Source organism: Astatotilapia calliptera, chromosome 13 (genome assembly GCF_900246225.1).
Source record: "Astatotilapia calliptera chromosome 13, fAstCal1.2, whole genome shotgun sequence".
Taxonomy (NCBI): Eukaryota; Metazoa; Chordata; class Actinopteri; order Cichliformes; family Cichlidae; genus Astatotilapia; species Astatotilapia calliptera.
The window spans coordinates 6,292,533-6,319,167 of NC_039314.1; the positions used below are offsets into that span (position 1 = coordinate 6,292,533).

At 41.8% G+C, this 26,635-nt stretch overlaps 1 protein-coding gene across 5 annotated transcripts; it reads right to left on the bottom strand.

Annotated features, from left to right (window-relative positions):
* Nucleotides 1-130: 130 nt before the first annotated feature.
* vwc2 (von Willebrand factor C domain containing 2) lies at nucleotides 131-26,530 on the bottom strand. 5 transcript variants are annotated; one of them, XM_026190565.1, is made up of 5 exons: nucleotides 25,057-26,530; nucleotides 14,509-15,229; nucleotides 12,982-13,111; nucleotides 2,090-2,201; nucleotides 844-978 (listed from the first exon to the last, which is right to left on the bottom strand). In XM_026190565.1, the coding sequence occupies exons 2-5, from the start codon at nucleotides 15,148-15,150 to the stop codon at nucleotides 918-920; spliced, it is 945 nt and encodes a 314-aa protein (XP_026046350.1). In that variant the 5' UTR covers nucleotides 15,151-15,229; nucleotides 25,057-26,530; the 3' UTR covers nucleotides 844-917. The 5 variants fall into 5 exon arrangements, with proteins under 5 accessions (XP_026046349.1, XP_026046350.1, XP_026046351.1 ...); XM_026190566.1 differs by lacking the exon at nucleotides 25,057-26,530 and adding an exon at nucleotides 16,635-17,036; XM_026190563.1 differs by lacking the exon at nucleotides 25,057-26,530 and adding an exon at nucleotides 16,538-16,615.
* Nucleotides 26,531-26,635: the final 105 nt, after the last annotated feature.

A 26,635-nucleotide genomic window follows, 5' to 3' on the forward strand; every position in this document is an offset into this window, starting at 1 on the left:
ATCGACAATCATTTGTTGATTCAAGTGAAACTGCGAGCTTTTTGTTTTTTCCAGGTAGCAAGTCTGTAAATGCAAATCACCATCAACATAAAAACTCACAGCTATAAAAAAAACAGGTATCGTCGGAGCATTTACAGAGCACAGAATGGCATTTATTTGAAACATGAACACACTGTACCGAGAGAAATACAAAAAAAGCACTTTCAAATCAAAGCACATTTGAACATCCAGAAAAAAAGGATAAAAGAAATCAGGAAACAGTCGAGTCCTCGTGAATTTACTCGTCTTTCTTCGTTGTTGTTCGCCTGTAACTCTGCACTGCGCTGTCCTGCACAGCAAGTCTGCACCCTAGCACTGCAAAATGAATCGCGCACAGTCTAGTCTGCACTTTGGTGGTAGAGGGACGGGTGTCGAGATTTGTCGGATGACACCGCGGGTTAAGAGACGTTGAGGCTTGCACCTCCAAAGACAGCTGTGTGTGTTCTATACATTCTGTTGTTTTATTGACCTCTGGTCCAATACATTGCTTAATAAAATACAGATACTATAAAAAATAGTCTTCCACTGTTTCAGCATTAATGACTCCTATATTTCATATATATATTCATAAATAATTTAATACATAGATAAATAGATATTCTGTGTGTGGATTATAAACTTTCATAAAAGCATCGTTTCAGTAATGACTACAGTATTAATGCTGAAATGCTTGAGGGGTGCTGTCCGACCCTGATGCCCGGTAGACTGGGTGAAAGGCTGAGAGTGTGCATGAGGCTCGGCACTGGTGTTGCGTGCCAATGTCCCTCTCTCGTCGCCGTGCCAGTCTCTAGCTCCGCTGGCACTCGTTCTTACTGCAGGTGGCTTGACGCTCAATCTGCCACGTGCCTTCCTCGTATGTGCAGTAGCAGATTGTGCACTCATCGATCTTCACCTCTCGGCCAGCCGGTATCACCGCCGTGTCCGCGTAGCAGTTTGGCCCTGTAGGTGGTACAGACATAAAAGAAATAAATAAAGAAGAAAACAGGGCACGACAGACAACAGGGCTTTTTCAAATCTTTCACAGTGGAATTTCAAATTTAGCTCATCCATTTTTAATATGTTTCTTTTTGTGTTGTTGGCACAGTGTCACATTATCGAGGTCAGACTCACACTGAGAGCCCTGAAAAATGCGTGATTTGCTTTGTTCCTTTGATTTACAATGCTGTGGGACCTGTGCTGTGGTCAGATTAAACGAATACAAACTTGATGATAGTCAAGGGGATTGATTTATTGTTAAAATTCTGAAAATTCCTTTCATGTACGTGCAGAAGTCATTTTAAGGTTGCACTTGTCGGTTCTTTTTTGCCTTTTGAGCGGCCAAGGGCTCTGCTCGGTGTGAGGGGAACACGCAGTTCAAAGACCGAACACGACTGAAAGTCATGTTCTTTTGTGCTTCTCAGTGGATCTCAATCAGTTATAAATTCCTCAAATTCGCAGACACCTGTGTCAGCCGGCCTATTTATGAAATAGGATGGTAAACTGGTGCTTGACCTCCAGTTCATTTCAATTCCTGAATCTGGTGAGTGACATTAAGCATCAACATGAAGATACTTTCATTGTTTTCACTCACGTCTGGGAACATTTACTTTATGTAAAACCCTACATTCAAAAATTTCCCCGATATTTTGCTCAGTGCTGACATGACAGCATCACACGGTTGCTGTAGATCCATAACGTGAACCTCGTTTTCTACCACATCCCCAAGGTGCTCTGCCCGTGGAGGCCATTTGAGTACAGTGAACTCATTTGTGATGTTAAACAAACCAGTTTGAGATTATTTGAGCTTTGTCCTGCCAGAAGGAGCTATCGGAAGATGGACAGTGGTGAAGTAAAGAGATGGATAGGGTCAGCAACAATACTCAGGAAGGACGATGTCTTAAAATGATGCTCAAAGTGAGCCAAGAAAATATCCCTGACACCATTACCACCACCATCACCACCAGGCTGGACCTTTGCTGCTGTAGCCCATCAGCCACAAACTTTGATGTGCTGTCTGTTCAGAGATGTTCTTCTGCATACTACAGTTGTAACAAGCGGTTGTTTGACTCACTGTTGTCTTCCTATCAGCTCGAAGCATCTGACCATTGTCCTCTGGCACCAAAAAGTCGATTTCAACCAGAGAACTGCAGCTCGCTGTGTATTGTCTCTTCTCTGGGCATTCTCTGAAAACCATAGAGATGGCTGAGATGGGAAAATCCCAGCAGATCAGCACTTTGTGAAATACTTACATCAGGCCACCTGGCACCAACAACCATGACTTTGCCACTCAGCAGGATGTCTTGACCATGTCTATATGCCTTAATGCATTGAGTTGTTCATTGGCAGATGAATTATTTGCATTGAAGAACTGAAAGGAGAGTATGTTTTAGAGTATATTTTTGCTAATGCCAGCATTGAGTGTTTTTGGTAAGGGGGATTATGAAAACATAATGTTAATGGCTAAAGACTAGAGAGGACACAGCCTAATGCCAGACAGTCAGTGCTCTGATGCAGTCCAGACCTATGCATCAGTTAGCTAGTCAGCTACAACCAACCAATTATCCCATACACTGACTGCATCAACCACCAACAGCACCGGAGTTTGTTCTCTGCATTCTGACGCTGCCAAATGTGCATGCTTAACAATTGCACTGATTTAACCCCGGCTATTTCCAGTACACAGAACACAGAGTTCCACTCAGGACAGAGCAACAGCTCTATTTCCACTGTGGTTTAGCTGGTGCTATTCTACAATACATCAGATATACTGTCACTCTTGCTGATGCAATCTGAATGCATTTTATACATTTAACATTCATATTTTTTAATTGTTTTCTAATGTTTCTAATGCAGTGTGCAATTCAAGCTGAAGTAGGTTGCTATTATGGAGGGCAAAGTTTCAGTATCATGTACAAATAATTATTTGGATGGGAATAAATATAAATTAGTCATAAAGGAGGACTGGCAGAATTGTTTGGCCATATAATTCAGCTTTTCACAAAGGCTGGTGACAGAAAACCTTTTGTGCAAAAGTACATTGTGCAATGAAGGCCAGTGGGACACATGCCAGTTTGAAAGTGGGGCAGGACTTCAGTTATTGTTAAACTGCTAATTTTAGATGTTATATCTGTTGCATTGACCAGATGGAGTTCAGTGCAGTTGGTTGTCTTTTGGTTTTTTGGGTTGTTTTTTTTTTTGTTTTTGTTTTTTTATTTTGCTTTAAGACAGTTTTGTGACATCCAGGAGAAGCTGAAAGCAGTCAGTCAAAGAAAAGAATGAATTTGCTGCTCGTCAGTTCATTTCTCTCAGTGGAAAATGGGCTCTCTCGTCTGGGCTTTTCATTGACTGTTTCCCAAAATAGTGTTCTGTTATGGGAATATAAGAGGCCCGGAAAAAAATAATGGCTACAGAAGCATCAAGAATTTGCTAACACCCTTTCTAGAGTCGTTTCTGATGGCAAGGAAATGAAAGGCTTTTCACATTTACCTTTATGATCTCAGGCTTGCGCTTCTCTTAAAGGTGGAATTTATGCAGCTTCCACTCTGCCATCTATCATCAACCGGCTTTGAATCCACTTAAAATACACATTCCTGGGAAATCATTACAATGTTCTTCAGACTACTGATTGACCACTTATGGTTTAAGCAGAACAGCCCTTTGATTCAGACCCAGCTCCCATCAGGATAAAGATTACACTGAATTCTCAACAACCTGAATCAAACGATTATCTCATCCACTGTCATATTCTGAAATTAAGGCATTCAACTGAATCCTGTCTTTTATTTTTGTATGGTTTGCACATGAGAGGTATTCAATTACATTTCTTTCCACGCTCCTTAGATTGGCTAAACCACAAGCACTGTAAAGCATATGTCTGGCTGAAGGCAGCTGCTCTCCTCTGCAACTTCAAGGCTGGACTGTGAATTGTGCATAAAAACAAATTAAGCACTGTTACACAGTGGTTTAATATGGTTTTTGAAGTGCACCCCAAGGGACTGCATCTTTTTTTTCTTCTTTTTTTTAACTATTTTGCAGGAAATTGGCTCTCGCTAATGGAAATTTTGATGTTAGGTAGTGGTTGTTAAGACCTGAACAACTAGCCGAGAGAGTCGACAGAGGAAATAAAAGCTGTAGTCCAACTCATTTTGGTGCTTCTTCCCATCTGGCAACACTGGAGTGTACAAAGAAATCTACTTGCCATGCTTACAATACAAAAACACAAGTGTCCTCCTCCTATCGGACAGAATTACCTTCTTTTGGTCCTAAAGTGTAATGGGAATGTTTTTGTCTAGTGAATGTGCCCGTGTCCTCGACTAGTGGCTGCAGAAAAAGTGCTCATAAATCATCCATTATCTCTCCAGCCGCACGGCAAAATATAAACACTGCGGGAATTGCTTCCACAACAACAGGTGTAGCATAACAATGGCTATTTCCCTTACACTAACAAGGTCTTGAGCCACTCTGTTGTATAATTAAGATGCTGATAAATGGGGAGTCTTTCAGCTGCAGCCACCGCGTTTGATTGGACGCAGCGCCCAGAAGGAGCGAGCCTGCGCATCAATCAATGTGAACAGTTTGCCGAGGCCTGTCAAAATGTCAACCCCAACACGTTTATAAGTCTGTACATGAACGCGCGTGCGCGCACGCTATCTGAATAACAACTCATCCTGTGGCCCGGGCTGCTGTCGCTACTGATTCATCATCATTAGTAGCATTTAAAGCACTGAGTCTCCAGTAAGGGGATGCATATGTCAAGGGTGTACTAGGAGAGAGGGGGGAAAATGCGAAAAATAATCTCCCACTTCGCGGCATTAATCAAAAGCACTTCCTTCGTGGAGCCGGGATTAAAGCCCGTCATTGACAGTTGCATGACACTCATTTGTGTTAATTAATGCATGGATTTAGCCCTGCTGTGCTTACTCATTCCTCTCACCCTATTATTCTGCCATTCATATCACACCACCTTTTTGTCATTGTTTCATTAATATAATATAATATATCCCCATCTCTCCGTCACTCACTGTGGCAAAAAAAAAGGGTTTTATGGGCACATCAGGCTTCACAAGAGCTTTTGAAAAACACCCGAAGAGGCAGAGACAAATGGACTGTGCATGTGCATGAACAGTTGGACCCAAACTGTCAGTGCAGCGTGTTAGAAGTTGGCATGGGAAGCATGTGAAAGAGATAGCCATTAGCACCTGTGGCTTTTGGCTCTGTAACTGCGCCAGATAATGGATGGAGAAACGAGGACACATCCTGATGATCGCACCCCTTAATTCTGACATGTTAAAAACAGCCGCATTATAAGGTAATGGAAAGAGAAGAATAGCCAAAATCACTCATCTTAATGCATTTCTTGGGTACATTTGCATTATAAATGCAGAATAAAAACGAGGCTGCTTTGTAAGGGCAGAAAGAGGGGGGACTTTGCAGGGATTTCACAACAATATGAATAATTTCTTTCAGAGATGCTCGGTGAGACTGGTTTTCTAAGTAACCGCCTCGCTTAGAGAGCCGCTGACTCTTTGGTTTTGTGGGAGTGGCACCTTGCGTGAAGGTTCGCGTACGCGCACAGATGATCTTTGCAGCCAAGCTATGCAGCTGCACTCGAGCAGCTCGACTGTCGTGACCAATGTCCTTTAAAGAAAGGAGCCTCGAGAGCCATCACAGCAGTGTCCAGGTGACAGTCTTTGCTGCAAGACCTTCATTTACATAATCCTTTAAAAAAAAAAACAGCGTGTTTAAAGGTCTGGCATCAGGCCTAGAACATGTTTTTGTATCATTTTGTTCCTCTATGGGGTTTTTTCCTGTACTGAGAATGTATTTTCAAGTCACATTAAAATGGACTTTTATTCAGGAGAAAATGTAGAAAATAACACTTAACAAGCAGACCAAAGCTGAAAAGCATTCAGTGACCCAGTAGTACTATAATGCGACTAACTATTATCGTCATTATTGCGACCTTTCGCTATTGTAATAACTCAAAGTCCAGTAATGGGAAAGAAAATGGCCTTTAAATAATAAAAATGTTGTGGTCCAGCAAAAAAAATTAAACAAAAAGGGGGGGAAAGAAAAAACTAAACCTTTTGTGAATTGATTAGCTTATTAGAGCAGATGCAAAATGCCCTGCATGTAATTCCACGTTTGCCTAAAAAATTAAACCAGTGCATGCATTAATCTTGATTTCCTCATGACATTATTTATAACAACAAATACTACCCATAAAGTCTGTTGCTGGATGTCATTTTGTTTGTCGTGTAATAAGGAAAGCTTTGGATTCCTCTGCACATACGAGGCTCTAATAAATGCCACACTCTGTAGGGTAAAACTTAGAGGTCACTGCTACCTTCCAAGTAGCCTTGCCAAGACTAAAAACATAAGCGTTGGTGTGTATGTTAGACTGGTATCGGTAGTAGTCTTGTGTCCTTTCCAAACGTCAGGAGTATGCCATTAGCTTTATTATCATGTGAGGTTACAGGTTACGTTAGAAAATTATCTGGAACAGCCACAGCGTGGGAGCCAATGTGTGAAATTAGAATAATGTTCTCATGCTCGTCATTCGGTTTGGGAAAGTTCACACTCCAGCAAGTGCAGCTAGATTGGTGTTAGATACTCCAACTCATCAGGTATTCCCCATTTTTTAAATTCTTTCTCATGTAACAGAAAAAAGGAAACATCGACCGATAAGTTTCTCATTACGGTTTAATTTACTTTTCCCTTTTTTCAAAATAAAAAAAAAATCTTGGATGAACAGTTTCAGCCTCACTTATTTTTTTTTACCCTCATATGATGTGTGTGCATATTTCATACACTTACAGTAGCTTTCTCCAAGAGCCTGCTTTTACTTTCTTCCGTGAGAAATCCATCGCTGTACATGCTGAAATGCTACTGGAATTTCAATGATAAATTAGTCACAGTTATTACTGTAAGCTACATTATGGTGTGAGAAGTGTTTGATAAGTGTACCAACATTAGCCTAAGGGGCTTAGCAAACAGTCAGTAATGAAGCAGCATTATTTTTGCATTCATTGACTGAAACTAGCTCTGTCAGCTGCACTGGTCCCTATCTGTGGCATCAGGGTGAAATGGGGGATGCTTTAAATGGACAAACCAGACCATTTTATATCCATACAAACAATTTCCCTTTTGACTCATGTGTTTTTTGATGTCTGTTTTTTTAAAAGGCCCGTCTATGAATCATGCCTTTCTTAGTTTAAATGAGCCCGTATCCCTCTTGGCAACCAGGCTACCGTGTCTCGTGCTGCTCTATTTGAAGTGATTTTGGCTCCGGTTCATACTGTTTATCACACCCCCCCTTCCAGATTAGTGTTGACCCTAATGTCTGAGTCTTGGAGAGCACCACTTGTTTCCTCGTGCGTTGCCAAGGCAATACCCTGCAAGAGCAAAGGACAAGAGGGAGGGGAGCCACGGCTGAGGTGCAGATGAGAGCGACTTCTCCTGCATTGATTTTTTTTTTCCTCTAAGCGTTCTTCAAAAGCAGATGCAGTGAGAGAAAACTTGGCTCAGAATCTGCAAGAACGGAAAGCGCCACGTCTTTACCAATATGTCCAAGAAAAGGAAAGCAACACGTCAAAACATATTGGCAGGAGGAAAAAAACTAAAAAAGGGAGAAAAAAGACAGACTCCAGCTTAGAGTATAGAAAACATGTTTTCCCCCTTCAGCTCGCATTGACTAGATGTTCTTTGCATGAATCGATGCTGTTTAATTAAACTTTATGGCATAGAGCGAATGATGGTCACAAACTTTTGAGGGCTATGAGACCATTTAATTGCAATATGTTCCACTGCTTTAAGATAATGAGTGAAAAATGATGAGAACCTGCCCCCATTCACAGCTGTTCTTTGATATTCATGAACAAATGTCTGGGGTGGATGTTAGTGATACCTCTTACTTTCATCTTCCTCCCCTGGCTCTTCCCCGAGTGTCTCCTAGCATACAGGGTGAATAACACATCTGAGGCAGGGTGCTCTGCCATAAGCATTGATTTTGCATGCCTGAAAAGGCCAAGATAATGCCTGTGCATAATTGATGAACTTATCAAACATTGAAATACCTCGTTGTATTTTTATCAATAGTGAGGAAAATGGTAAAGAGGCGAAGTGGCTGTTTGCTGGGGAATGAAGGTAAAAGACAGGAGGGATTACTTGTTGAACGAGAAACCACATCTGAGGGTGTTTTTATCTCTACAGATTTTAATCTTTCTTTCATTTTCACTTCTCTTCGGTGCTTTTTTTTAAAAAAAACAAAAAAACTTTCCTGTGCACACTACCAGCCTCCTTCCCCGTTTGGTGTCATCTGGGTGAGTGTTTAATTCTTTCTCATTAATGAGCCGAGCTTTGATGTGACACATCGGATGCACCGCGGAACCTGGGAGGTCTTAACATCTGCCCACAACTCAAACAACATCTGTAGACAAGACAAACAACAGAACCAGAGGAGGAACTCTCCGTCGACGACCTCTACCATCCCCCCCCCCCCCCCCGCCGCCCCCTTCTTTTTTTTTCTTCCTTTTTACATCATCTGTATTTTATCACGGAGCCACCTCTTCGGCGCTGTCTCATATCGAGTGCTGCATGATCAACAGCGACAAGATGGGAGCTGACAATCGATGATCCTCGTCATCTAAATGATGGCGCCTGCAATACCTGGCTAAGAAGCATCATGAATAAAAGACAAAGTGAAATCCGATGGATAATCGTTTTGATATTGAGAGGAGCTGAAGGGAAGATCAGTGGTGTCATTTGGAGTGATGTCTCATTTACTTCTGTTTACATCTAATTAGTATAGCCTCCAATTATTTAATAAGATGTCCCCCAGTTAATTTTTCACATTTTTATTGTTCTTTGTTGTCAAGTCCAATTAAGTCCACAAAGAGATGCATCTTTTGGGGGTATTTTTGTATTAGTTCCTGACAGAGATCTTAATTTTCTGGGAGCGGATGGCGTAGCGCGCAGAGTCAGACTTTCACAAAAGATATCTGGTGTTTGTTTGTCGAGTGCTCACGCCTCCTGTTTGCACAGCCGCAACCCCGTCAGCCGTGGTCGCAAAATCACGAGCCAAAAATGATTCCCCGTCCAATAAGAAGTTGTTAAACACACACTGATACCAGACTCTCGATTCTGTGTCAATTAACACTTTGGGCTCTAATGTTCACAGCAATCGTGAACATGCGAAAACACCAGCAGGAGGCAGAGCAAAAGTGAGGAAGGAAGTGTAAATTATTGGCACGATCCTAAAAATACATAAAAAGTGTACCTGCTAGAGTTAAAAACAAAAAAAGCACAGCAGCCCGACTGCTGCACAAATGAGGCGTAAATGTTGCCAAAGCCTATTTCTGTATTCTCATAAATATCACTGTGCTCCTGTAGATTATGCTCCCTAAAGGAGTTTGAGAGCAGGCTGACAGACGCTGCATGACGATGACGAGGCTTCTACTTTTAGCTAAATGTCATAAAGGTATATGCATGGAAACAAGTATTTGAGACAAGTTTAAAAGAGCACTCTGGTCATTTAGTCCTTCACTTCACTATATTAAGGAACACAGACAGGAAAGTCCAGATTTCCATAATGGAACTGAGCAGAGTCTCATTGCGCCCAAAAGTGGAGGAAGCAATTTTGGGTTCTCATGTTTCTTCGCAGATTCAATTCAGTTTCTAGTTAAACAACATAACGAGTGGCTTTACGCAGCCGACAAATGGTTTGGACATTCATGATGAATGAATCACTGAATCATCGGTACAAAAGCAGCGACCTTTGATCGTAAAACGACTGGTGGGAGAAATCACTGGTCGCATTTCGAGACGAAACATCCAGTCACTAAGCTGAAAATTGAGCATCATCATCGTCAGAGCTAAACATAACAGTGTTTGGTAAAAACAGATCGCTCTGAACTTTTGGCCAATTTGGGTGTAATTCAGAATATATGGTGCACAAGTGTAACCAGATTTCCAGCTGAGCACACAAATAATTGTAATGTTAAATCAAGCAGCAGGCTCCTGTGTTTCTCTGTGGAAGCACACCGAGGGCTTCATTAACGTTTTTAAGAGTGGAGAAATAATGCTTCCAGAACCAGCAGGTACTCCCCCACTGGAAAACTCTTAAATATGGTTAAAAAAAAACAAATTTTCCCCAAGTTAAAGGGCAACAGACTACACATAAAAGATGCACTTAGCTGCCAATCAATCACTGTTTGCAGATTAGACTAGTGTTTCAAAGATATCACTTTCTTTTGGAAGTTATAAGTGAAAAAGGTGTTCTTTAACACCATTTAGCTTGGTTTGCAAGCTGCATGCATAATTGTACATGTGAAATACATCAGTACAGAATCACAGTCAAAAAAACAAACCAAAAAAACTGGAGCACAGACATCTTGGACGGTCTGTTGGTATAATTAACCACACAACAAGCCGTATTATTTGTCAGATAATTACAGATCAAGAGGTCCAGTAGAGTGCCTCCAATTAGCCGAGGTGATGTCTAGCAGCAACACTGCGTGTGCGTGGGTCCGCGCACACGTGCCACTCAAATCAGTCACGCCTTTAAACATATATAACTATCAAAGTTAGACATTTGAGCTGATAGCATTAACTTTAAGGAGCATGGGTGTTTCCTGGACTTTTTAAAATGGTGTGTCACGGGGTTACGAACAAGACATAAATCACAATATGCAAATAACTGTGAGCAGACCTCCTGCCTCCATAAACATGCATGAGGAGATGCAGCTGTCCATAAGAAAAGAGCACAACTGCAAACCAGATGCAGTCTGGTTACAATCATAAATATGTTTTATTTCATTGTTGGGTAGAAGAAAAAATTATCTCACATCAGGAAACAACGGGCAGCCATTAAAAAAAACCTGTTATATCACCTCTATTATTAGCACTTTTATTGCATTTTGTTATTCAATATTGACAATGATGTATTGAGCAGGACAAGTTTGTTTTCCCCCATAAAAAAGGATTCCCAGTCCTTCTTGTACCCTCTATAATTTCCGGCAATGGCTGCATTGAGGAAACAGCATCAGCCTTGCCCCTGACAAAGAGCGAAACTTCTACACTGGCTTCATTTTTCAGCTCTAGAGGGTGTCAGTTGGCTAAAATATAAAATCTCCCAGCTCAAGCTGAGATTAACTTGATGATGTTATTAGGGTCATCAATTTAGGAAGCTCTAACAACGCCACAGAAGACGTGCCCTACTGTTTTTGCAGGCTGAGTAGTTAACACTTTTAACCACACAATCCCCATGGGCTACAGTATTCCTCGCGACGGTATTAGCTGTGGCCAGATAACGTGTCATCCCTTGCATAGCAAGCCGCATTCATTGAAAGGTAATGTGTGGTAATCTTATGGTAATAGGGACTGACATCAACCTAAAACTGAAAATCCTTATCGGGTGAACGAGCACGTGGATTTGGGGATACTTGAGAATACAAATGCCCGCTCTCTTCAATCTGCCACATCTCTGTGCATACTGTACGGGATCTACATTCGTCTCCTGGACTGCCGTGCCTACAAATGTGGCCCAGCTAATCCACTGGGCATTTCACAGGGGGGAAATTATGGAGCACTGCCCAAAACTGCCCAAAAAGCACTCTCAGCATGATCAATATGTGCATATATATAAAAATGTGGGTGTACAGCAAAAATAAATAAATAAATAAATAAATATGGAAGAACAAAGGACCAACATGTACTCCCCAAGATTACAGCAGCCAAATATTAATAAAGCGAGCGACGCTCTATGACTACCAATCTTTTTCAACTTGCTACCACTGGAAGGTTGTGAGACAGGCTTCTCATTTGAGCGGGACGATCTCTGATTGATGACTAGTCATGAACATTCATTACATGCAAATTCTAATGTCTATAATACTTCCAGAGTTTAAAATGATACATGACTAATGCTAATGTGATATTCTGGGTGCAATGATAATGAACCGATGGCAGACATATGCTGAAGAAGAGGTGTTTTTGTGCGTGTGTGTGTTTTGTTCATTTAAGCCAAATTCATTCATCATCATCTGATCATCTGTTTCAAATCGACTTCTAATTTTCCCATTTGGCATTTAATGTGTAAAAAGTTCCAACAGACGCCCGGAAAATCAAAATATCTCACTTGCAGTTTTACCCGGAAAAAAAAAGAGACACTACCAGCAGCGCTTGTCACCTTGTAAGCGGTTCATACAGACGAAGCACTTTCACATGCAGCGGGTCCTGTTTTCCACATGCAGATTGTTTGCTCTTGTTTATAGCAGACAGCCTGCGCCGCTTTAAGATTCCAAGTCAGAGATACATATCGCAAGTCATCATTCTTTTTGCTGAAGGAAGCAATGTTGCTGACATTGCCATGTTGCATTAGAGTCACGCCAAGAAAACAAGGGGGCATAATCTAGGACATGCTGTCTGGAATCATCGGAAACAACTTCATATAATCGACTCTGAGCTGCAGAATTCCTTCTTCTCAGGCAGGCCGAAGCTCTCAAACCAACGGGATCATAAACTCCACCCCCCCCCCCCCCAACAGCAGCAGAAGCAGCAAAAAATGCAAGCGTATCTCAAATCTCAGTACCAGACAGTAGACGGATTTGGAACATATGCTACAGAATCAATCAAACGACTCTCGAAATGACATTAAGAATGACGCAGAGAAAAAAGTAATATTTACACAAAAACAGGCCACGACTCAGAGCTAATTAGCCATATTTTTTTGCCGTGACTTCATTTAAACAGATTTGATCCGATGTGGCAAGATACTGCACACACTGCAGTGCAGCATGCTGCCTGCTTTGCGTCAGCGAAATGATGCTTTGCTACCTCGCTACTCCTGTTGTGGTGCCCTTGAGCAAAAACTGGCACTAGTGGGGCTTTCATGCCAATGCCACTGGGATACCAACTGCACTGGAATGAACTGGCTTGTTGAAAGAAATCATCATCTCCACTCACCACCCTTGCAGATGGGACAGCACTGATCCGGCTCGTACTCCGGGTCCACGCACTCCGTCTGTGGGCAGGCTGCCACAGAGCACAGCACCTCTCCGCTCGGCTCACACCTGCACTTCTCACACGGAGACACCTGATAGCAGAGAAAAAAAACATCAATTAACGCTCTTACAAACAGTTCATCACATGCACAAGTAAACACAGGTGACATAAACTCCTCCCATATTAATTGATTTCTTGCCATCTTTGTCTAAGATTCATTTATTTCATGTCTGTTTAGCCAATTGTCTGCCTTTCTGCAGCTCTCTCTGTCTCTCAAACACACACAACCTGCACACACAAAACACGCCTGCCTGTCTGCCTCCTTTAAAGACTGTGTGCACTCAGTGTCACAAAGCCACATCTATAGGGAAGCCCCATCTTTCTCAACTTCATTGCCAATGAATGCCTCATTTTAGAAAGGGCTGAGTCGAGAATTGAACTTCACAATCGAATCAGGGGGATATGGAGAAATCAATAGGAATGGGAAACAAGAAGGAAGATGCTTCCAATTTTCTCGCCGCGTGATCAGAGTCAGGAATTACTGAGTTATCCGAGCGTTCCTGTATATCTCAAAGTACAGCAAATGTAGCACAAAGGCAGAGCGCACTTTGAATTACATTTAGCCTGCAGCCTACAGTGTCCATGCAAAGCTCAGTTTAGCAGCTGCATGTATAAAGTCATATACATGTAGTCTTAACAAGAGAGCAAAGGTTAATTCCAGCATTGCTGTAGATTGCAGAGGCTTGCGCCTCCGCATGGCACTCCACTGTGAAAATGGAGTGAGGTAGCACTTAGCACAATGCCCCAGAATGCAGCAATCAAGCATTAAAACCTGCCTGTTGCTTAGTTTCAAAGCACCCCCTCTTCACACAGCAGAAAGGCTGATGTATGCGGCTAGTGGCAGTAGAGGCTTTCTGTAGATTTGGCTCAGCAGAGAGCTGTCGGCAACAACATGAGTTAGAGGAAGACATCCCATATTAGCCCCAACCACCTGGTGAGACACTATCCATTATAAATAGGAGCATTAGGCGCTGATAAATGAGACCTAACGCTGAGACTGTGGTGCAGTCCTGAGCTGAACCTTTCAAAGTGGTGTCAGAAGATAAAACAACCATCTCACCAGTGTATTTCTTCTTCCTCAAACACCCACATGCAGCAGTGTGCTGCGCTGTGCTGTTGTAACACTACTATAACTGTAACTTTTATCATGTGTATCAACAAACTAAATATGGAAACACTCTGCTGAAGCTGCACTGCTAAATTCAGCCTCCAGTAACATTGTGCAGAGGAGAAAAAAAGGGAAATAAAAGACAAGTGCTGACCTTTGCCATTATAAATTTGCCTGCCTGCTTGCATGCTGCAAGGCGAGGTAACTAGCTCCTGTGTAGTGCCTGTGATAAACTCCACTCATGGCGAGGGAGTGTTCTGTCAGCACTTCTTTCAAGTTGGAGCATGTCAAAAATGAGTGAATGCAGTTAATGGGCTCACCTTAAACTCTTCTAGCGAAGCATAGATCTTGCCCCGAAACTCACAGTAGTTCTTTTTCTCCTTGCACTGCGGGCAGCACTGGCTAGTGTCCACTTTGATGCAGCGAGGGTGGACCTTGGGACATTCTGGCTTGGAGCACAGAGGGCCTTCATCTGTGCAGAGGCAAGGGCACGTTGAAGGGCCCGGGGTGAACTGCTCGCCGATGGCAAAAACAAAGCCGCTCTCATCCATGCAGCCTTTCCCCCTGTAGTCTGGGTACGCGTACTCATCGATGGCGTCCAGGGAGAGGGTGACGTCACTGGTCGGAGCTTCGTCTATTTGGTTCAGGCTGTCCTGTTCGCTCCACAGCTCCTGGGAATTCTCGCCTTTAGATCCTCGCGCCTGAGAGCTGAGGTTTGACCTGGCAGTCCTGTTGGGCCCTACAGCATTGATTTCCTGCGGCTGTTCCTGGGCCATGTATCCCAGCGGCTCCTCTGCAGTCTGCTTGTCCTGATGTTTGTCCTCCCTAGCTTGGGTCAACACCCTTTCCAGACGCTCTTGGCTCACCGGTAAGGTCGCGATAGGATTACACAGAGCGCCGCTCATCATCAGGAACCCAAGAACAAAGAGAACTTCTGCTGTCATGGCAACGGAGTGCAGCATCTCTCCCCACCACCAGCGAGGTGGGAAAACACCTTGGCTCACATAACACACTTCACATCTCAGGTGTGAGCCAGTCCATCTGGAAAGAGAAAATTAAACTGGGGTTATGTGCTCGGCATTTTGTCACTTTTTATCCAAGGTGTGGCTTTTGTCTCATTTAGCCTCGAGAACAGGGCAAGAAATTCACTTCAGAGCACTGCTTCATCATGTCTGTCGAACACCCCGCTGAGTGTGATGCAAGCCTGCAGGATCAGTGAATTGGATCATCAGGACAGGGAGCATTCATGGGGCCGTTGTAGGAAATCGATGCTGCTTCATACTGTAACACTTCCCTGCATCAATCGGGCTCAGCGGTGATAAAGTAAAAGAAAAATGGTCAAAAAAACCTCCAACAACTTGAATCTCGTAAGCTCGTAAGCTCTTAGGGAGAATCAGGATCAATGTCTAGATTTTTTTTCTTAAATGAATCCCAGTCAGCTGTACAAAGGGAAGATTTGATTTGAAAATAGAACATAATATCAGTCTGGAAAGACAAATTTCCTTTGCTAGAGCTGACTGCAGTGGCCAGCTTTTGCAAAGAGGAGCATTAAAAGTTTCCCTCTAAAGCTCTGTCTCTCTGTTTTTTGTTTTTAAATCAGAAGTAGAAGCACATCTCTTTCCTTATAGTTTTCAGCACTGCCAGGAGTCAATATACAACAGCTGAAGTTAAGGAAAATCCCAGGATCAACTGCTGACGCTGCACACACTGCAAATTTCTGAAAAGCTGTAGTCAATGTTTTTGTTTTTGTCTCCTGCTTAACTTGATTTACCGCACCGCCTTGAAATTCAAATGCCCGCTACGATGCTTTGCTGCATTCAGTGGCCTACTTCCATTCATTTCCCTACTCCCACCAAATGCTCGGCTTAGCTCGACGCCGAGCTCCGTCTGACGGGCTCGTCTAAGAGTTGACATCCGCGGCCTATTTCGTTAAACAGAAAAGGTGAGATTACCCCTCATCGATTGACTCGACAATTAACTTAAGACCTGTCCGCGTTTGTTTAAGAAATAGTTCACCATATTGATTGGTTTGTCAGCGTCAATGAACACAACTAATTTCCAACAGAGTGTTTAGGAGCCCTAAACAGCAGGTGAAGAGCTGAAATGGTAACACATACAGCAGAGATAGCAGCCGCATTAATTCTACTGCGAGGAAAACAAAGTCTGCATGTTTTAAGCCACGCATTTTGATATTCATTAATTCTGCTCCATTCTGAAGGAAAAAAAATGCTGGAATTGACTGCTGGCACACCAGTGGTATTTGAGTAGTGTTTTAGCTGAATTGCTATGTTTGAGGCTGAATCCTTGGAGCTGCTGTGGAACTGAGAGGAAGCAGAACGAGGTGCATACCGATAACACTGTTGCAGCTGAAAGAGAGAGAGAGAGAGAGAGAAATGCCTAGGCCTCATTAGCAAAAAGGACCTCATTTGGCTTTTTTCAGTCTCACCTCTCCACCTTAACAGCTGCTACTGGCTGTCACATTAACACCGCTGCTGGTTTTTGCTGTTGTGCTCTCCATCCAGACTGAGCTCTGGGTGGCCCTCAGGCTTTGCTGGCATTCGGGAGCAGAACCTCATCCATAACATCATGTTAAAGGACACGAGGATGCCAATAGATCTATATTTGCCCTTCACTGTCAACAGCTCCCACGGATAACCGGCAACAAGTTAATTCCAAAGGTAACGCGGTCGGTACGGTGTGTGAACAAGCTGGTAATGAGTCATGTGGGTGTCGTGTCTCGCGGGCGTTCTCTCTTTTCTCATTACGTAAAAGTTGCTCGAGTTTGTGTAACTCTCACTGTCACTTCGCACAAATGTGGCAAATTTGTAATGAAAACGTCAGCGTTGTGACTTACTAAACTTCATCTGTGCAGCGTAACAAGAAGATGCGGTGCATTTTATAACCTTTAAGCGGGCACGCAATGCGAAAAGGCGCACTTGGTTAAGTGCCATGAAATAACAGTTTGTGTTTGTGTCCTGTGAATAGGCTGTAGATGTAAGACAACCGTAACCACTGTGACGTCTGTGAAGCCTCAAGCTGAGTGCTTTTCAGCCGTCAGCATCTTGGTGTTTTGACACCAGACACAACATGACTCTAATTGGGACCAATATGTACAAAAACATCATGTCTTTCCCATCCATCCGTTTCCGGTTAGCCAGTTTAGGATCACGGTGGGGCTGGAGCCTGTCCCAGCTGTCATAGGGTAAAAGGTCGGGCACAGCCTGGGCAGGTCGCTACTCTCTCACGGGGCCAACACAGAGTGAGAGACAATCGTTCATGCTCACACCTATGACCGATTTAGAATCACCAATTAACCTAACCCCATGCAGATCTTTGGACTGCCGACTGTGCTTTGCATGCTGCTGCAACATCATCACACAGTCACTTCTATTTATGCTTGCTGTTAAGGTGCATTATTCTCCTGTACGATAGAGGTCACCACTCAGACAGTGCCGCCACATCAGCGCTGATATAGGAAGCGAAGAAGTCAAAACTGGAAGCAAAGACATTGCAAAGTTACAGTATCTTCTTCAGTATATCTATATATCTCTGAGATTCTGTACTGATATACCATTAAAACAGCCATAAAAACAGCCATAAAAACCAATACAATGGTACATTTGTGCATTCAACACAGCTGCATTTTAGGGTTAATGCACCAGATTACAAAAATCAAGAGGTGCATGACTACGAGTCACAAAAATATTGGCACATGCCACTGAATGTAATCAGCATAAACACGATTTTGATCTTTTTCCATCCAGTAACACTTCAAGTTAGATATTTAGACCATAAACACGTTTAAAAACGTTTTGAAGATCATAGATGAGCCATTTCCCCACAGACTAATATACAACACTATGTAACTACAGGAGTCGCCCCCTGCTGGCCATTAGAAAGAATGAAGGTTTAAGACATTTCTTGGTTGATAGATGAAAAATCCTCACAAACTAAAAAACAATTTGTGTTTATTAATTTCAAGCTTTTCAGACCAGCTTTAAGATCCATCCTCACTGGCTTCTCTGTGGTGCCATAACCAGTACATTTATTCTCTTCCTATTCAGACAATAATAAGCACTGAACACACTTAAGTCTCTTTTCCATTCTTCCTCCAACATACAACACAGTCAAAGGGTTGCTAACTATCCACTTACAGAGATGATATACACTGGTGACGTGAGTGCTCACTACAGAACTACATGTGTACCCATGGCTGAAAATAGTCCTAAACAAATGTACCATTTACTTGCTTTTGTATAACTTCTACTTCAAGCCACAGTTCCCTGCTGTTTTTATGAAAACACATACTCCTGATAAAATAAAATAAAAACTATTACATCTAAGACCCATTTCATTACTTCAGGAATCAATGGGATAGCTACTAAAAGCCGCAGACAGGTTTTGGTTCTGGTTTTATTTATTTATTTATTTTTCTTATTGGATTTGTTAAAGGTAAGAAAAGGAAACAGTAGCATCTTTTTTATCTCTTGACAACAAACTCTTTACAAAATTATGCAGATTCCCAGCATCGGCAAATCAAGTTGTTGCCTACATCCATTAGCCTTATCCTTATGCCATCTTGCCATTTTCATACAGATCACATCTTTTCCAAATGTCTATCTAATTAATTCTCCAGCACACAGCATAATGTGTACCAAATGTCAGGAAGATTTACACACTGGATTGAAAACACTGAAAATATTTTCACTGTTCAAGATGCCTTTGTGGATACTTCTTCATTACCACTCCTCAGGTTCAAGTGATGGCAAGCGTTTTTTATATTTATAATGTTGCATATAAGCTATTTGCTGAAAGGTCATGGATTTATCTTTGGCCTACAGCTCTGCAAAGAATTCTGGGTTTTTTGCTTCACTGCTCTATCTTCAGTGCTCGCTAAGACGTTCTGGCAGGAAGAGAAAAAACACAACTAAGAAGTGACATGAACATACAATACAGTGTCAGTCTACATGTCGCTGCAGAATACAGCATTGAATATTACATAAATTATTTGCATTAATCACCTAGTGTCTTTCACGCTGCAACCATAGTCTCTTTAGGGACCTAATTGTGATGTAGCAAGTCTGTGTTTTTGCCTGCCGAGGTAACAACAGCGCTCTTGCGCTCGGTCACAAACCCTGCACAGGTGTGACCTCAAAGCACATCTCAGATTTATGCTAACTACCGGCTGCAGCCATCAATCAAAAGCATACCAGAGATTATATAAGCTGGTATCAGTGAGTTCATTCACACGTGTGACACTTCAGAACACCCACTTCTGAGCAAAATAAAGAAGGAAATTCAGCTTTGTAAGTGGAAAAGCAACTCTCCAATTAACAGCAAATACTTATCGCTGGAAAACAAACACTTGATGGAAAATTAGGTGTGTTTATGTGTATATATTTTTGTTTTTATGGGAGAGCAGTCACTTTTTGAACCACACAGAGTCTAGTGGATGCACATTTCCCCCCCTTTTTTTTTTTTAAATCGCTTTGGCAAGTGGCAGGATTCTGTACTGTGCCAAGTGAAGTGGTGCAAGCAATTATTAAGTGACATAAGGTGCTAAAATGAGATTAAGGTCTAGGCAAAGACTTTTTTTTAAGTCAGTTAAACAAGAAATATGTATGAGAAAAGTTCAAATCCCCAGACATGCAGTTTGTATTATATTACAGTGCCTTGGACCAAAACAGTTACACTAACACATGCATCATAATAATGCCAATAAAAAAACAGAAGCTTATCTTTGCTGTTGTGCTGAGACTTGATCTGACGGTCGTCCAATTTTTGATTAATAAATAATGATGCAAACAGACTCCAGGAGAACAAACCACACACCCCGGGAATACAATATATATCTCAAATATAAGACTAAAACGTCTCTGGAGTGGTCATATTGTATTAAAGTTTAATGACTGGGACTTTAAAGCAGGTTATGGTCGGCCGGCTTTCAGACAGCGATGTGAAAGTTGTCGGTTCAAACCTCAGGCCTGACAGGCTGAACAGCAGGAAGACCTCTGCTGGAAACTGACAGCAAAGGAAGCAGATTTCCCGTGAAATACAACATCGCATTCATTAGTATAAAAACAGATTCGGGTCTCTAAATTCCTGCAACACATGCGCTATAAATCATGCACTACTATAGAAAAATGTGGCTGTCTTGTCAATACATTTCATATTGCACTACACCATCCAAATCCCAGATAAATGTCTTTGGATTTGTTTTACTGGCTAATATAAGTCTAAGGGAGTTAGATGTCTCATGGGTTTAGCCATCCCCAAACATTATTCATGTCACTTTGTAGGTTAATGTACTGTCTGCAAATGACTTCACTGCACATAAAATGTAATTATTTCTGTTTGCATGGCTGATGTAACCTATTAAATATTCATATCTTATTTAATATTTCCTTGCTTGCTATATCAACACTGTTTTATGGACATTCCTGTGTTTTGTCACCTTCATTATACCCAGCTTAGAGCAGAGGAAGGGCTCTGCCTTAATACTTTCCTGCAAATTGGTTTTTAATAAGGTCAAATAACATATTTAAGGGAGAACATATGCAATTATTAATATTCTGTAACCAGGCAATACATAGGTCAAGAAGAAAAGCACTGACAGTGTTCTCCTGTTGTAATGCACTTTCACTGATCATAGCTACATCACAGTACATGAAACTTGCCATTAAATATTGCGCGTTTTTATTATAATTTATTATTTATTACGCTATTTGTTTCGACTGTGCCTTCGAAAGCAGCCTGTTGTTTTTTCCACCTATATTTTTCCTGGGAAAAATACTAAATAATGTGATTTTCTCTGGATAAATTAGATCAAATTTATAGATACTAAGTGCTAGCCCAAAATTTAATTCCAGGGTAATAAGAAGATGTAAGAGATGGATGCATATCAGCATGTCCATATTAAAAGAATGGGAATTGCCTTACTGTATGTTACAGATTGTTTTCCCCTCGTCCACCCCAAACTTCAGCTGATATGCCTTCATGTAGCTCTATCCTTCAATTCTCTGCATGCAGTTAGCAACAATTACCATATACACAGAGGATGTAACCTTGGATTTGTGTCTATCTAACTGAAGGGAATTTTACAGGGACATGCAAAAGCTTGCCCTCTTGAAAATTTCTGTTAGTACAGTTAAATGAATAAAAGATGTCCTAATTTCCACTAGGAATAAAGTTAGAGTGAGAAAATCAAGAAACGAGGAAACAGCTGGGCACCCTGCTGGGCACCCGGCATGGTCAGTGCTTAATAGCTAATCTTTTGGCAAGTAACACAACTTGCTGTAGAAGTTAAGAGTCATTTATTTATTTACTCTGAATTTGTTAAATATTCTTGCAAAAGCTTCAACTTCTGTGTTCTTTTGAGGTTTGGCCACAGATTTTTCATGGTATTTAGGCCGACAGACTATCAGAGCCATGGGGAAAAAAACAAACAGCCTTTAGTTTCTTTTCGTATTTGACTCTGAATTTTAAGGTGTGTTCAGGATCATTGCCCCGATGTAGAAGCCAGCCTCGTCTCATCTTCTCATCTTTTTTTACAGACTCAAACTGTGATGTTTCTAGAGTTTGCAGGTATTTAATTGAATCTATTCTTCCCTCTGCCGGTGAAATGCTCCCTATTCCGCTGGCTGCAACAAAAGCCCAAAGCACGACCTATACACCTCTGTGAAGTTAAAGAAGTCTTCTTTTCATGAATTCTTCTTTTTTTTTTCTGTGAAATCTACCTCAAACACATCTGTGTTTTGCCTTTCTTGCAATCCAGGTGGCGGCTGTCTCTGAACATTGTCTTGGTCTTCCAGACCTCAACTTGATCTCCACCACTCCCGTTAGCTTTCATCTTCCTAACGAACTGAGCAAAGAGCTCCCTGAATGTCTTCCCCTCATAGCAGTCCCTTGCTTTGTAGGTAGAGTGCTGTTTGGGTGCAGGATTTTTTGACACAAGCTGAAGAAGAAGTTGGAGTATTTATAAAACTTTGAAACTTCCAATATGGTGTTTCATTATGACAAGTGTGAAAAAGCCTTGGAAAAGATAATCCAAGGTTAGGAAAGACTGGGGGTAGTAGCTGTGGCTCATGTGGCAGAACTATTAAATTGAAAGGTTGATGGTTCAAGCCCTGGGTCCTCAAGTCTGCATGGCAAAGTATACTCGGGGGCAAGATACTGAACCCCTAGTTGCTGCCAATGCATTCATTATATTGCCAATGTGTGTACATATTAGATAGAAAGCATTTCAGCATAGGGGGAAAAGGTGCTTGTGTGAATGAGGCACGCACCTTTCCTGTTTTCACACTCTGCAGTTCTACACAATAGAAATGACAGACAAATCTATCTCCAAATGTTGAAATAGTTTTTCCCTTTTTGGAGTTCACTTCATTTTCTACTCACTTAACTGTTCACTGTTGCAGAAATGTGGACCAACCTTCTGCATGGCACTATAATTATCCCTTGATAATACAATTGCATTTTGTTATTCTGCTCCAACCATTAAAATTGCAAATCTAACTCCTGCCGGTCCCCGTGCTATTACTTTTGAGGACCGACCATGCTTCCACTTCCATCTGACATTTAAATATTTCTGTGGCTTCCTGCGCCGGAGTGAACGGACTCAACATCCAGCCTCGGTGTTTGGCACCAGCACCAGTTCAGTCATTATCGTCGCTGAAGTTATAAATCCCCTCTGTCAAAGGCCAGAGTTTTGTTTACATCTCAGGCAACCGAACATAGTAGGTTTGACCACTGAGGTGCAGCAACAATGATTAATCAAGACGGGATTCAGCCTAGCTGCAGCTTCACGCTTCAGTGAAGCTCACCATCGCATTGATTCATGACTCATAAATTATTGTCGTTTTCATTACACAGCAGAGCGAATATGGACGATAAGTCCTGCCACAACAACCTGAGATCTGAGTGCAATTTTTAGCTCCACCTTGACAAATACGATACTATTATTCATATAAATTGAACTGGCAAGGTTTCAATAACACAAACCGTGGCGCTTGAGTTGTGTAAAGGCTGACCTCCCTATTACTTTCTTCTTAGATGTCACTCAGTTAGGGCGGTTGATGGCTGTTCAGTCTCGCAATAATGCTATAAATAGGGTCAAATGTACTGAGGCAGCTCGCTCATCTCCAGAAATTTTCTACGCCCCAACTAAGCTGTTTGTTTCTAATTAGCATTTAATCTTAATTAATAGGAGTGGTATTTAAAAGAATAAATAGGACAATTTGCAAATCTGATCCCAGTGAAACGCTTCACGGTGACAGAAAGCGATGGGAAAGGGATGCAGCAGTGGCGAGACTACAGTATCAGCACCCTTTTTTGTTTCCTTCTCTGTGTAAGGCTGGTATAGTACACAACGTATGTCTGACAAGCAGCACTACCAGATAAGCAAACATCATATTCACATTGTCTTGGGGAATGCAACTCCTGTGAATGTCCCTATGTAAAATCAAAGTGGATGTCATTGAGAGGAAAACCATCTCCTCAGGGCTAGAATAAACTCAGACAGACAAATATGCCCTCGCCACTGCATGCACTTCATTTATTGCACACAGATTACAGATTCTCCTAGTTAGACTCCTCCAACAACCCAACATGCCATCAACATAACAATTTACTCTGAGGTCTGCTTCAATTTATGACAAAGCCCATCGCAGGGGATGAGATGTGAAATTCTTAGGCGGTGGTGACTTGTGGGCTTGGATCTGACAGGGCTGAGAGAGTATTGAATTAATGATGCTGCGTTTTAAAATTCATTTTCATACAGATAAACAGTGTGAAATGATGAAATCCAATTAGAGCAATAAGGGACACTAAGGCAGGATCCAAGAGCATAAAGCCATCTGCCAGTGAGTAAAGATTGCTGCAGGGCTGTCTAATTGAATTTTGTCCTCTGACTGTAAATCTTACTAGTGACCCAAATCAGAAGAAAGTTTGCCTAAACATGCAAACCAACAGCCCTTGCAAAACTGTCATACAGGCTTTAAGGTTATATGCAGTGCAAGAAGGTAAGTGGTTTGCTCTTGCAACAAAGCCAACTAGGGAAAGTCTGAGGCTGGAACTATATTAAGGAAAAGAGAATTTAAAAAGCTGTTTTTTGTGTGTTTCTCAATAAGAACAAAGAGAAGTGATGATGATGATGATGATGATGATGATGATGATGATGATGATGATGATGATGATGATGATGATGACAGTGATGGGTATGCAGCTGGAACACACCCAAAACGGAACTAGCATTTCAATAAAAAAAATGAACAAATCAGAACAGAATTTACCAAATAATAATAATAACAACAACAAGCCTACAGTATCACAAAACATATAGAATCCTGAGACCCTACCCCCTACTTTTCTGGATACTATGAATATATTAAATAATGAATACATTGGATTGTGGGTTTCGGCTGCCTGCTCGGCTCGGCTCGGCTCTGCTGGTAAAGGCTGTGCTGACTGGATGGTGCACCCCTAAGTGTGTGAGCAGAGTCTGAAACCTCTCTTAGAAAATCCTCAGTCCTATATTACATATTTAAAAAAACACATAATGAACTTACAATAACAGCCACAGGTGCAACAGTAGGTTGCGACAATCTGCGTTAGTTTTCTCCAATCAAGCTAATTTGCATGGGATTAGGTGATAGGTGCAATTAAATGCATGCACGGTGGCTTTACTGTGACACAGAGAGTGGGAACATCAAGGAAATGCAAAAGAACATTAGAGCAGAAAACATAAATTAGCTTATTCACAGTCAACTAAGTTGATCTGAAGCCCGAGCGTTCAAGCAATTTAAGACAAGCAAATAAGAGAAGAAGAAGAAAAAACCTCCACACAGGAACACTGATGCATCCTTATTCACCTGTGATCCTCGGAGTGAGTCCGTATCCGTGAGTGCGCTGGGTTCAAACACACAGCCTTCAGCCTGCTGGACAGCGGAGCTCAAGACAGCAACAAATGATGTGTAGTGTAGAGATGGGAACAGGCGCTCGTTAAGCCAGTCAAATGCACAGTTTCCCCGGAGGAAGCTCGCAGGTCATCAGCGTGCTGCGCTCAACTTTCATCGGCGCAGTGAGTGAGAGCGCTCCGTCTGCGGCGAACAGCCACGGTTTCAAAGCGCTACTGATGTTGCTGCCCTACACTGGCACTTTATTTCTCACGGTGACAAAAAAAATTAAATAATTTAATAAATGGGGGAGAGAAGAGAGGCAGCAGCGCTCCGACGTCACGTTCAGCCGAGAGACCGCTAGATGGAGCAGTTAAATATGGCTCCAAGACAACAGGCAGTCAATTAGTGAGCCCGATGGATGTTTCACAGGTCGGTTCAGAAGGTTCACTCGCTGCTGTGATTAACGACTTTACCTAATTATCTGGAATTAGGGAGTCGTTTTCCATGGCGCACTTTGGTCTTTGGGGGTAATTTGGTGCCAGAAAAGAAAAAGACTAAAGCACCTGATGTAAGATTCTGATTAATTGTTGCATAAAGATGTTTTCTGTGTGTGTGCGGCCAAGATTCCTCCTCTTACCTGATTTATCTTAACTGAAGCTGTGAATTGCATCCCCTCAACAGCCCGCTGTTCATCAGTGTCACATAGTCATGTAATCCATAGAGATCCCGTTTTATTGTTCATTTGCCTGTTTCATTACCAAAAAGGTCTTAAATGGTTTAAGACATTATTTCACATTAGTTAGTCATTATTTATTGTTGCCAGTTGGAGGTGAGTTTAAATGACTAGCAGCACAAAGTCGCCAATAAGTCGCCACGCTGTCAGTTTTAGCCTATTTTCAGCTTAGTTTTATTTTCATTTTCATGCCTAAAACTTTTTTTTTCTTGCAGTCCAAGGAGATAGCATGCTTCATACTTCACTGCATTTACCTGACAGCTGTGAGTAAAAGATAAATTCCTGGGCACAGCAGCTGAGGAAAAAAAAATCTAACACCACCATGATAGCCTGTTCACAGCACAATATCCAGCAGGTGTATTATCTTAGCTGGTGCTGTTAGAAAGGAAATGCCATTAGTTTAGCAACTATGTGGTCACAGAACAAAGCTGAGCAGAGTGACAGTTTGACCTGATGCAGCCATAACTGATGTTCTTCCACATTCACTCCACTTTGCCCAGCTACATTATATGTAAATGCACATACAGTCTACCTATATAGTAGCTGGATGCACATTTAGACTTCAGATTATTGAAGCCACTCTTTTAATTTTACTTTGAAAGTGAATTTGTAGGATTTCTGTTCCCTTTTATGAAGCCGTTTTGGTACTTTTACCTTCTCCATCACTGGTAGCACTACCTGAGCACACAAAGAAATTATCCTAGAAATGCAGTTGGTAAAACAACAGCAGCAGACTATATGCTGTTCAGGTCTCTAAAAAAGTATTCCTTATATGGATAAAACAAACAAACTTTAAGATAAAGCAAAGCTTCTGAAATA